The sequence below is a fragment of the Solanum verrucosum genome, unplaced genomic scaffold (assembly GCF_900185275.1).
Source record: "Solanum verrucosum unplaced genomic scaffold, falcon-dt-bn FXZP01000094.1, whole genome shotgun sequence".
In the NCBI taxonomy this organism is placed as follows: Eukaryota; Viridiplantae; Streptophyta; class Magnoliopsida; order Solanales; family Solanaceae; genus Solanum; species Solanum verrucosum.
In genome coordinates this window covers 1092175-1106404 of record NW_026019970.1, presented here as the reverse complement: position 1 = coordinate 1106404, position 14230 = coordinate 1092175, and the positions used below count along the sequence as shown (strand labels likewise).

At 31.8% G+C, this 14230-nt stretch overlaps 1 protein-coding gene across 1 annotated transcript; it reads right to left on the bottom strand.

The window, feature by feature from the left end:
* Nucleotides 1–4090: 4090 nt before the first annotated feature.
* Nucleotides 4091–6925, bottom strand: LOC125817074 (wall-associated receptor kinase 2-like). Its single transcript, XM_049496653.1, has 3 exons — nucleotides 5986–6925; nucleotides 5730–5900; nucleotides 4091–5319 (listed from the first exon to the last, which is right to left on the bottom strand). The coding sequence occupies exons 1-3, from the start codon at nucleotides 6923–6925 to the stop codon at nucleotides 4091–4093; spliced, it is 2340 nt and encodes a 779-aa protein (XP_049352610.1).
* Between the last annotated feature and the right edge of the window lie 7305 nt (nucleotides 6926–14230).

The window sequence follows — 14230 nt, the reverse complement described above, 5'->3', positions numbered from 1 at the left end:
ATTTTATGTCAAAAGCCTATTCTTTATACACTCATGAAACCAGGAGGTGTTTATGGCTGAAACGAACACAACCGTAAGAACCATAAACAGTAAAGGGTTAATTGTGTGACATATGGTTGTCTAGGTATACACCAAAGCTCGACGGTTCAAAGATATCGCATCTACCGATTGACCGAGTATATCCGACATATGTTCACTACGGAAAGTCCAAGGGGAAACCTACTTATCCAGATGCAATTGATTCTTGCTTGTAAAGTACACACTCGTCTGTGCATTCCTTATGTTATAACCATTCCCCATTAATGTGGGGGATTGTTGGGTATGTAGCAAGAGTTAATGGGAAATTGAGGGAAGATGAAAGAGGAACTTGGAAAAAGTTGGGAACTTGAAAAGTCCTCTTATGCTTTATTGAAAAGACATTTGTCCCTCATCGGTGGTGGAAAGAAAAATAGGAGAGTTTAAATATAGAAACACTCCTATTAATTGTTAAAAGGGTTGGAAAGAGGGACCCCCTCGCGCCGCCGTCGTCGTCGCTCGCTCGGCTTCGGCTTTGGATTTGGATTTGGATTTGGATTTGGAAAAATGATCGATCTAGAGATTATTTTTTGGACAAAGTTTGTTTTAATTATTTTAGTTAATTAATTATTTAATTAATTAAATTAAATTAAATGGCCAACGTTTTAATTAGTTAATTAACCGATTCAATTAATTAGTTAATTGACCCGACCCGACTCGGATCCATGCGCGACCCGTTTAATTTAAATCTTTCCCCTTTTATTTAAATTTCCCGCAGTGACTGTTCTGAAAGGTTGCAACTTTCAGAAACAGCCATGACTGTTTGAAAGGTTGCAACTTTCATGAATGGTCGTGTGGATTCTGAAAGGATTGCAACCTTTCGGAACCAGTTCCTCTTGCCTATAAATACATTGATTCTTCAGATTTATTCCTTACGAATTTTTCTGATTTCTTCTTCTTCTTCTGCACAAAATTTCTTCGTGTACTTTACTGCTGTTGAGTGGTTCGCTGACACCAGCGTTTTGGATATCAATACACTGGTGATTGAGATCATTCTATCCTGGGAGGACATATTCCAAATCAAACCTCGGATACTAGAAGGGAATAATTTCCTTAAGGGGACACTGTGCATTCAGTGGGCTTGATCTTTTTCTGATTCTGTTTTTTCCAGATTGTGGTACGTTTATAACAGATTTTAGTTTTGTCAATTAATTTCTGTTCATCTATTCTTATTGGTTTATTAAACTTTGGTTACTTCGTGTTTCTGCAAAGTTTATTAAAATCAGTAATTCTGATTTTTTATACACAGATTAGTAACATATATTAGAAAACTAGCACTTCAGATTGAATGTGAAGAGCTCTGACATCATGCTATTCTTCATGAAAAATCAGTTCAAGCTCAGAGGATCAGACGTATGGTAGAAGTCAGAGAGGAATGAAGAGAGAAAGAATATCTGAAATGTAAAATCTGTTTTTATTGATTGATTTGTAATCAAATGATCAGTACAATATATAGTTAACAGAATAACTAACTCATGAAATAAACGAACTGTCGTGAACAAACTCTATTTACAAAATATCTTAATTGGCTAAAGACCAAACTGCCCTATCTCTAATCAACTTGAGTTGGTTTTCACCACTCAACATACATTGTAATAGAATGATCTGGAATTAACTTTGTAATTATAGTTCAAAACAATAGGTATAGATCCAAAAAAAAAAAACAGTTTTTATTTTGCAGTTATTCAAACATAAAAATTAGACAGTTTACCATTCTTGTTACCCAAGTTCGTATGTATTCCTATTTCATCTATAAAAAACACAACTTCAAAAAAAAATGCAACTCAAAAATCACAAATTATTTTGTTCTCCAATTTCTAAATAGTCTATGAATAAAAATTAAAAATTGAAAAAAGTTACTTTAACTTCATGAGTTTGGGAGAAATCAACAAGGAATTCCGAAAAGTCCATTCATATAGAAAAAAATTAAGAAGTGAGATATTTGATATGGAGGAAAGAAAAAAATAAAGTTGAAGGTTGGAGGTGTGATACTATTATTGTCACTACAATAGAGTAGTATCGAAGTTGCAATAATTTTTTTTGCCAAGAACCATTAAATTAAATTGTTGGCTAATTTCAATAAACAATAGAATTTGACTTAATTGATGGTATATCACAACTTTTAATATCATTTTTTTCATGTCAACAAACATTCTTAATTATAGTTACCCTATTTTATATCCATATCTCCTTACCCTCCTTTCTTGTCCTAGTCGACAATTCAAATCTAAAAAGCATTATTAAATAATTGAGTTATATTGGAGTAACGATTTCAAGTGATTTAGAATTTTAAAAATAAAAGTTATCAGTTCAGAAACAAATTGTTTAATTTCTAAATTAGATAACCCATTAATTCCTATGAAAATTTATAATATTATACCCTTAACAATGTAAAGTCACCAAAGGCTATAGAAATTAGTAACCCCCTAATACCATCTCCAACCCAATAATTCTATTTTGATGTAAAATTTAGTGTTTTGTGGCTTCAACTTAACACTATTTTAGTGTGTTAGTGAGTGACATGACTATTCATCAACACTTGTTACTTCTTTATTATTTTATTATTATTTGTACTCCCTCCGTTTCACAAAGAATGACCTGGTTTGACTTGGCACGGAGTTTAAGTAAATAAAGAAGACTTTTGAATCTTGTGATCCTAAATTAAAGTTATGTCAAATGTACAAAATTGCCCTTAATCTTGTGGTTTTAAACATGCCACGTGGAAAGCAAAAAGTAAAATGTTACCAAAAAAGGAAAGAGGTCATTCTTTTTGAAACTGACTAAAAAGGAAAGGAGGTCATTCTTTGTGAAACGGAGGGAGTATTATTTAACATTTTTGAAAGATTAGGTCAGTGACGGACCCTTAAAGTTGTTTGCGTATTACACTTGGACACCTCAATTAATACTTGTACCTATTGAATACCTCTATCAATTAATTATTTGGATTTGAACCATTTGAACATTTTTTGACAGTCAGCTTAAACTATTGAATGTGTGTAATACCGTTGTGGTGACGTAGCAAATTAATGAATAAACGACATACACACGGCATTTCGAGAGAAAAAAGAAAGAAAGGAAAAAATATTTTGAACCCACAATGTGTGTAATACCATTGTGGTGCGCTGATAATATATGTGTTGCACCTTTTTTGCCATGTCAGTGAAAAGAGTCTAATAGATACTCATTTTAAATAGTGAAAGTATTTAATAGGAACAAATCATAAATAAGGTATCAAAATGAAGTATGTGAACAACTTTAAGAGGCTTTGTATGACTTAGACCTTTTTGAAAATATAAATGAAATAAAAAAAATATAGCATTGAACAGAGAGAAGAATACAAAGTGAATATTCTTTTTAGTGTAAAATTTAGTGTAGTAAATTGAAGTTGATTTCACTATAAAATGGCATTAACATTATTTTATTGTAAAATTTAGTGTTGTGTAGCTACATGGAACACAATGATGACATCCTAAGTTAGTTGTGGAAAAATTACAGAAGCCTTTCGCCTTTTTTATGTAATGAAAGCACAAAGCTGCAAGCCTAATACTGCAACATTGGTGATTTAACCGATAATCCTACATATAACAGTTAAGACAATCGAACCAAACCAACCGATAAGCACCCTTATGTGCCCCAAGCCAATTATCTTCATCATAGGGGTTTTTAATTTTTATGAAATTGATAACAATATATCATTATTTTAGTTTAATCGCGCTCTTCTGGTTTAGTTCAATTGCGTTCTTCTAATTTAGTTCAATAATTTCCCAGCTATATGCTGCTGTCGCGCTTTATAGCAGGTTAGGTACAACTCTTAACGCGTTTTAATTAATCAACTGAGATAAACTAATTAACGATTAGTTAGAGTAATGAGCAGAAGGACAAGAGTGAACCGCGCAAAATTCAAAATCAACAATCCCAAGCTTTCACATAAGGGAGGAAATCGATATACAAAAGAACAATAAAGCAAATATTTTGGTGTCAATTCTTTATGATATAATTGATGCAATTCTCGTGATCATCGTGGACTATTTCCTGGGAATATCATCAGATTAGAACTATCCAAGTTGAATTGTTCCGAAATTTCATTGGCATTTGTGTATGACTCATCATGAATGCTGTAAAGATCCAACGGTTCATTTTCATCCACTAAGCAAGCAGACACGTCGTGTCCTTGTTGATCATGTGTCCAAGGATTTTTGTTGAATTTCCTTAGACGTTCAAGTTCAATTGCAACTTCTTTCATCGTAGGTCTTTCCTCACCATTCAATTGAAGGCATCTCTTGACAAGTTCAGCTGCAACTTGAAGTTGTTCTAATGATCCCTCTCTCAATAATCTCGGCTCTAGAATTTTAAACAGACGATTCTCCTTCATAGCGGTGAGGAATAAAGTTGCCAAATTTCGTTCTTCTTGTGTTCTTTCCATGCAAAGTGGTTTTTTCCCGGTTAGAAGTTCTGCCAGGACAACTCCAAAGCTGTAGACGTCGCTCTTCTCAGTTAATTGACTTGTGTGGAAATATTCAGGATCTAGATATCCTAACGTACCTTGGACTAGAGTTGTGACTTGTGTTTGATCTAATGGAACTAGCCTCGATGCACCAAAATCTGATATTTTCGCGGTGTAATATTCATCTAACAGTATGTTAGCAGACTTGACATCCCTGTGTATAATAGGCTTTGATGCAGCAGAATGAAGGTATGCAAGCGCGCCAGCAGCTTCTGCACCAATCCTTAAACGATTCTCCCACGATAACCAGTTACTAAGTACTCCATCTTTCTTGTAAATATGCTGGAACAGTGTTCCATGAGAGACGTATTCGTATACTAGTAAAGGAACTTCTGCTTCTAAACAACACCCTATTAGTTTCACCACATGTCGATGATTAACTTGAGTAAGAATAATCACCTCATTAATGAATTGTTCTATTTGACTGTCATCCATCATTCTCGACTTTTTGATTGCAACAATGCGTTTATCAGGTAAAAATCCTTTGTAAACCGTACCATAACCACCTCGTCCAAGGATTCTATCGTCTGCATACTTGTTGGTAGCTTTCTCTAGCTCCTGCGCCGTGAAAATCTTGGCAGATTCTACACCACCTTCATTTGACGAGATTTGTTGTTTCATTAGTACGCCACCATTTTGTTGGAAGAATTTCTCCCTAAGCCTGATGAGCTTCCTCTTCTTGAAGATAAGGTATACCCAACTCGAACCAATAATTAACGACAAGAAGCCAAATCCCAAGCCTGCATTTTTAATTCTAGTTGAAATGTACGCTAAAGAAACCAATCACAACCGCAAATCAAGTATGAGTTTGTAGACAATGAAATTTTGTGGGACTCTATAAGACACATTCAGTTTAGAGGCTACTCTCCTCTATAAAGGGTAAAATATTCTCTTAAAGAGGCATCTCAAACATTCCATAAACTCTTGGGATATTCATAAAAATATCAAAATGTAACCAGACTCTTCTTGAAAATCAAATAGTTCAAGAAAATCCTCTTTATACGGAGATCAAGCAAATCCCAAGAGATCCAAACCATCCTACGTTCGAGAAATACGTTACTAACAACCCTCGAATGACAGAGAAATCTTAGTAGAGATGAATCAAGTGATAAACAAATTTGTACTCGCAATCTTGATGAAAAAAACATACCAAGAGAAACCTTGATCACAGGGAATTGAGAGTTTTTAGCTGTACAACCGCGCCCATTTTTGAGGCCATCACCATAGTACCCATGAGGACAAGTACAATTGAAGCTTCCCGGTGTATTAGTGCAGATCTTTTCACAGGGATTGGCTTTTGGATCCGCACATTCATCAATATCTGATTTAGGAAATTACCAAAATCAGCTTAAAACAGAGTATTTTAATGATATAGATAAGTTAAACTCAATTGATCATACACGAACCTACACAGCCTGTGGCAAGATATGGATTTCCTTCGAATCCTGGATAGCAACTACAACGATATCCTCTCAAACCATTGTCGGAATCTATACAAAAACTATTTGCTTGGCAAGCATAATAATCTCTTTTTCGGGCATCTACACATGAGCTTAAATTCCCAATCACCCAATCTACAACTAAAGGAACAGTATCTACAATCTTTTGCACCAATTTTGGATCACGAAAATCTGACCAACCCCCGAAAATGAAGCTATCTTTTTCGCCTAGAAAAGCATAACCACAAGGATTATATGACCAAACTCTATGATGATTACCAAAACTATATAACGAAAATTGATAATACTTTAGACCCTTGGGAACTGATGTCTGGCAGCAACCAATACCGGAACAATATCCTTGTAGCACGTCCTCTCGCCTTTGACATAACGAGATGCAGACACTAGTGGCATTGGCGCTGAATTTTTCACTCTCAGTGATTGAAGAAGCATCGTCACAGCCTAAGACGGTGAATTTGTTTAGTTCAGAAATAGTGAAAGGGCTGCTACTAGTTCCACCAACACTTGCCCATGCTTCCCCGTCATACGTGACGTTTCCTAGGGAATTGTAACATTTCTTAGCCACATATGTAGCGATACGAATTTGAGTATCAGAGATGTCGTAAATGTGAAGATCACCTAACAGTGGTCGAGGAGGATTGAAAGAAGTGTTACAGTTGATTTCAAACCAGGAATCAATTGCACAGCCCGAATTTTTCCCTATACCAAATGGATATGGAACGGTTAGATTCCCGCATTTCTTTTGGCATCCTGGCTTGGTAACATTCACACCTTTCTTTATGGTTCTTGGGACGATAGTCCTTGTGGTGTTGACAGCCGTGACGTCAATAGTAGTTGACATCAACAATAGTCCAAAGAGACACAACCATTCAACACGCACACACATCTTCGGATGAATGATTAGGGAAATGTATGATACATTTGTACTAAAAGGTTTGAGACATGCACTTAAAACTGAATATTTGAACTAAAAACCTGAGACATGAATTGAAACTGAATATCTGAAAAGGCTCATGTTTATGTATTATGCCAAAGTAACTGATATATGAAAATATCTACCCAATTAGATGTTGGTTTGTTCTTGTCCACACAAAGTTCTGTCAACTCAGTTAATCATCATAAATTAAGGTTGTTGAATTCATAAATTCTAAGATTCAACTTGTCAACTCCAAAGAGAAGACCAAGTCAGAGAAGTTGTAATTTATTTCAAGCTAAGAGTCTTCTTAAAGCGATCAAAATCAGCTTATTTCTTATCACAAGCGTTTTTAAGCAAAATACTTTTGATATTTTGTTTTAGGGCAAGGTGGCTTACAAAAATAATCGCATAATACGTAAATATGTCTTTTAACTTGGCTTCAGCTTACATTTATGTTCTCCAACTTTGAGTGTGCCCAAGTAGGCACTTAAACTTGTATAAAATTGAACAAGTAGGCGCACACGTCCTACGTGGTATTCTACATGACAATTTTCATCCTACATAGTGTCATATGTGTATTATGCCATGTAGGACTCATGTGTCTACTTGTTTAACCTTATACAAGTTAAAGTGCATACTTGTGCATAGGGTTGTTCATGGTTATGCTTAAAAAACCAAATTGAACTGCAATCCGAACCAAACCGATTTAAAAAAATTGATATTTGGTTTGGTTTGATTTTAAATTTTGAAAACCGATACTATTTAGTTTGGCTTAGGTTTTACTAAAAAACAACCGCAAAAATACCCAAACTGAACCAATAAAATAGATATATAAATTTTATTATTATTTATATATTATTCATAAATAAAATATAAATATTTTGTTAAATTTTAATTAACTTAAGTTTTTAACTTTACCATTTTCCCAAGCCCAACTATAACAATCCTAAGTCTAAGTCCAAGTCCATCAAAATCCATTTGAGTCTTTACCTACCCTACTTCACATAAAATAGTCATATTTTCTCTTAATTAAATCACTTTGTTCGTGTAATGATAACTCTAGTATTGCTTAATTGCTTAATTCAACCGACAGTAGCTTTTCTGTGGATTGTTCATATACTAGGTGTTTGTGCCTATCGAGATACGCACGTCCTCAAAATATTTATTTCTTTCAAACCGAATAAATTAACCAGAAAAATTGAACCAAACCGACGGTTATTTTTTTCATTTGATTTGGTTTGGTTTTAGAAATTTAAAAAAATAACTAGATTGGTTTGGTTTTGATTTTAACCAATAACCGAACCACGAACACCCCTACTTGTGCATACCTAAAGTTGGAGCGCGTATTTATGTATTATGTCCAAAAATAATTATTAATCTCTTAAGTTTGTTAATGTTATATTTTTAATTGAGAAAATGCTCAAATATGTCATTGAACTTTGAGAAAAAGGTTCATTTATGTCATCCGTTAAACGTTTGACTCATTTATTTCATTTTCGTTTGAAAAAAAGCTCATTCATGTCATTATTTGTTAACTCAAATGGCATAGAAGAGCCAATTTTTTAGTTAATGGCATAGATAAGTCTTTTCTCAAATTTCAATGGCATATTTGAGCATTTTCTCTTCTAAATAAAAAGATTTAATTAGTGACGTGGCCGAATCATAATTGACCACGTGTAAAAAATGATTTTGCAAAATTGAAACTTTTTTCATTTAATAAATAATTGCATGGATGAGTCTTTTCTCAAACGGAAATGTCAAAGATGAGTCAAGCTTCTAATGAATGACATAGATGAGTCTTTTCTCAAAGTTCGATGACATATTTGAGCTTTTCCCTTTTTAATAAGATATGAGAATCAATTAAAACATGGAAAAATGGTTTGATATTTCTCTCAATTTTGTCATTTAGAGCTGATAAACCCCTTGTTATAAAAGTGGTTTACATAATTCCCTATCGTTATAAATTTGTCACATATACCCTTATCGTTATAAAAGTAGCTAACATATACCTCTACCATTCTAAAAGTGATAAAATTAGAGTATTTTTTGAAAAAAAAAATGTATTTCTTCTTTTTCATAATACATTATTTTTGGACTTTTTTGGTTATTATTATTTGAGTTTCTTATTCTTATTTAATTTTTTTCTTTTATTCATTTGTGTAAAAATATGAAAAATGAAAAGAAAGAAGCATGAATGGAAAAAGAGAAAAAAATAAAGAAAAAAAAAACAATTGTGGCTATATTAGAATTTAGTGTTTATATTTGTAAAAAAATATATGGGCATCTATAATAAATTTACAAGAAAATAAGTGAAGAAAATGAATATGGCCATCGAAAGAATAAATTCAAAATTAGCCGTTAAATTTAAAAAGTAAGAAAAAAAATGTGTGAGAAAGATCAAATATATCCCTACATAGATTTTTTTTTTTTAAAATTAAAATTTTCACTTATGTTAGAGAAAAATGTATATGTGAGTTATTTGTGTAATAGTAGGGTATATATAAGTCACTTTCATAACGAGGGATATATCAACATTAAATGCAAAGTTGAGAAATATATTTGACCATTTTCTTTAAAAGATTAAGATTATTAAAAACACAATGGGCCTTCATATTATGATTTAATTTTACCGTAAATATATTTTAGAATTGTTACATTTTGCTTATAAATGGGCAAGCTTAACATCTTTATATAATAATAAAGCTGAATATGAAAATGGTGACGTGACGCTCTCTATGAGGAGAATATTCTTTAAATAGATGAGAAGAATCTTTGAAGACTCACACACTTGCACAACAAAAATACAATTGGCATATTGACTAATCTGAAGTGCAGCTGAACGTTGAAGAACCAGGTCCTATTACAGAGTTTATGTTCTAAGAGGTTTTTCTTTGTGTTTATGTTTTGATGTATTGATAGTTCAGTCAGTTATAAACTAAATTAGGTTCATAGTCTTTAAATTGAGGGAAACTCAAAAATTTGGGAACACACGCCTTGGAGGTTTGTGCTAGCACAGTGCTTAATAGTTTATTATGTAGATTACACATCTTTGTAATCCAATTTGTTGAGGCTTGTTGTTTTAGTGAAGTTTGGAAGAAAATCCTATTGAGGAACAGGTCGTGTTTTTTACACATTTTGAACCAGGTGTTTCCACATTAAGTATTGTGTTCTTACTTTATTGTTTTTACCTTATAATTGAAATATGATAGGTAACTTGTTCACTTAAGTAAAAGTATAAGTAAGTAAGATAATTCTAGGTCGTGTAGAATATTATCAGGGACATGAAAGCCTGTCTTTGATGTTGTAACTATAACAAAATTTTAATCTAAACACTTGAGCTAATTAAGGACAACAAGCGAACATATGATCAGCGCAGTCTCAATGGCTCCATTACATAACACACTTTTTTAGAAGTATCATGTTATAACCTACATGCATTGTGGTGCAGTGGTATAAGACTGCTCCATTCTTGATCAAAGATCTCGGGTTCAAGCTCTGAGTATGGAGAAAATTCTGTCATAGTGTTATTTAATAGAGAATTTATTAGTCCCTAAAATATCACTTTCCTCAAAGTATTTCTAAAGCTTTGATGATTTTTAACACCATTCACATTTTATCCTTTTTAATTATGACATAAGTTTCATAACATCTTGCTAATAGTTATTTTATTTCAAATTAAAATATCTGAAATGTTGAGTCTACCAGCTGAATTGGGCAAGTAAACAGTTGTTCCAAGCAATAAGTGCTTTCTAAGAAGGGAAAATTTTTAAAACAATAATATTTTAGCATCTAAGGACCCCTTGTCAACACTTTCAATATTTATTTAAAATGTCAATATTTTGGTTTGTTATAATGCTGATTGTATTTATTTATTTTGTTTAATTTGAAAGAATACAAACTTTTTATAACAGAATGGAGAGATTCCTGAGAGAAAATATTTCAAAAAAGGTAAAAATATTTCCCTTAGTTTTTGATCCTTACTTGTTTGAACTTTTTAAAATATGATTTGATCTGAAATGTATTCGGATAAACTTCTTTAAATATGATTTTGTGTGTCATTATTTTAAAATGTAATTGAAATATAAATTGTGAGTGACATACAATGATGACTACATAATAATAAAGTAATACAAATTTATTGGCATTCAAATTGAGAATGGAATACAAAGTGATAATGAAATACAAACTGAGCACGATAAATATTCATTTCAATTGAAAAGTTAGACCATACAATTCAAAACCTGATCCTATACCATTAGGACGAATACAAATTCAAATCTAAATACAAACTACCTGGTATACAAAGTGATATTGAAAATAAATGAGCCAAATAAAATACAAAATTTATTTTACTAATGCAATTAGTATGAATACCTATATAATGAATATGTAAATAAACTGTATTTTGGTTATTTAGAATTGAAAATGAATACAAAATCACTTCTAAATACAAACTATCTGGTATACAAAGTGATATTTAAAATACAAAATATGTTTCACTGATGCAATTAGGATGAATACCTATATAACATAAATAAACTGTATTTTGGTTATTCAGAATTAAGAATGAAAACCAAATCAAATATAAATACAAAACTTGATGGTATACCATTAGGACGAATACAAAATCAAATCTAAATATAAACTATTTGGTATACAAAGTGATATTGTAAATACAAAATAAAATAAAAAAATTATTTTACATATGCAATTAGGATGAATATCTAAATAATGAAAACATAAATAAACAGTATTGAATGAATGGACAATTAAGAACATCGATCGGATAATTGATTCATCAAGTTCCATGGATTCGAGAAGAGTCTTTTCAAAACCATCCATAAAGCGGCGGCGGATATCTGGAACCCGACAGGGAAACCGCATGAGCCCGATAAGCAGAGAAGTTGTGGAGCAGGTCCAACTCCTGATGAGACATAGGAGAGAGAGCAAAATCGGGTATTATATCCCAATTTGCACGAAGAATTGCCAGTTATTGAAATCGTACAAGTCGAAGAAATTTCTTACGTATTATCAACAAAACTACCCTTATGAATGTATGAGTAGCACTGTGGGTTAATCAAATTAAGAAACATAGAGCCTCCAAAAATGTGAAAAAATTGTGCCTCCGCCTATCATTAATTACTGTTTTACATTGACCAACATATATATAAATCTAAACACAAATTTCAACAAGATGGCAGAAACAGAAAAGAAAAAATGACTATGCACAAATGACACAGAACTAAGCACTGTCTAACAAAACAGTGCAAGAAATTTAAATTACATTATGCAAATGGATGGAGAGAAGAGAGAAACTACCCCTATGAATGTATGAGTAGCACTGTGGGTTAATCAAATTAAGAAACATAGAGCCTCCAAAAATGTGAAAAAATTGTGCCTCCGCCTATCATTAACTACTGTTTTACATTGACCAACATATATATAAATCTAGACACAAATTTCAACAAGATGGCAGAAACAGAAAAGAAAAAATGACTATTCACAAATGACACAGAACTAAGCACTGTCTAACAAAACAGTGCAAGAAATTTAAATTACATTATGCAAATGGATGGAGAGAAGAGAGAAACTACCCCTATGAATGTATGAGTAGCACTGTGGGTTAATCAAATTAAGAAACATAGAGCCTCCAAAAATGTGAAAAAATTGTGCCTCCGCCTATCATTAATTACTGTTTTACATTGACCAACATATATATAAATCTAGACACAAATTTTAACAAGATGGCAGAAACAGAAAAGAAAAAATGACTATGCACAAATGACACAGAACTAAGCACTGTCTAACAAAACAGTGCAAGAAATTTAAATTACATTATGCAAATGGATGGAGAGAAGAGAGAAAAGAGAGAATAGATCATAGAGCAATTCAGGAGCACAAATTACGTTCTGTTAATATATACATGAGCACCTGTAACGTGATCAACCACATAGACGAATACCATCAATCATAATATCAAATTAAAAATCGTAAGACACAGGGGTGGAAACAATAGAGAGTGGAAAGATTTGGGATAAAAACCTAGAGAGAGAATATTAGAATGTGGGATCTTTTTTTTTTTTACTTTTAACCGATAGTAGAGTCAAACTAGGTAACTGATTTGACAAATAAAAGGAGAGTAAATTAATTATATTAGGATACATTATATTTGCTAAAATAATGACATAATGACATTTTTAATAATTATTTTAAAATATAAATGTTTTAGCTAATTATGTTAGGGATTTTGATTAGTTTGCTAATAATAACAATTATAATCATCATCATCATCATAATAATAATAATAATAATAATAATAATAATAATAATAAAATAAAAATCAAAAACAACTACAACCACCACAATAACACTAGAAATTTTTTAAGAAAAACTACTGAAATACACGTCTTATGTTTCCCTTATTTCCAATATCTCCTTCTAGCTATTTCTAAAAACCTCTAAAATCTCTTATTTCTTTAATGTAGCCGAGCTACATTTTAATGTACCCGAGCTACATATTATGTATCTGGTTTATATTATAATGTATCCGAGATATTCTTTAATGTATCCAAGCTACATATTATGTATTTGGTTTGTGTTACTTTTTAAGGGATTAATGTAATTACAAACTAATGAGGGATAAATTGTAATTTCATATTAAAACTATGAAATTTATGTAAGTTATATGGTAGAGGCCCAACCAACAAAAGTTGTGTGAGGCTCCATGAACTTTTTGACATGTGGATGAGTGGCCCATTTATCTACTTTAAAGCAAAAATGCTACCACTAACCAAAGAGAAAATATATTTACACAATAAATTGAGTTGAACAAATCATATATTACTAAAAGTGGGAAGCTCCTAACCTCATAGTTGGATTACCATTTTTCCCCTATTTTACCACTAAATTAATTTAAATTAAATATCAATATATAATTAATTAATTAAATATTAAATAATTATTATTATATTTAAATTCATGCATCAAACAAGATCTTAATGCAATCATCGTATTCATGTACTAAATGTGATTAATGAAGTGTTAAAACATAACCTTCAATCTTAATTTGTAATAAGTGGGGGTAATGAAGAGTCTATCAAAAAGACACTCCAACAACATTATTTATATTTTCTTTTTTCATCCAAATTTGTGATCAGCTTGCCCTCTATGTTAGGTTAATATGCATCATTTGTAAAATTCTCATTACCAATTTGTAATTGTAAGAATCCTTACTAATTCATTTATTTGTATTCTTTGTTATTTCATGCATATTCA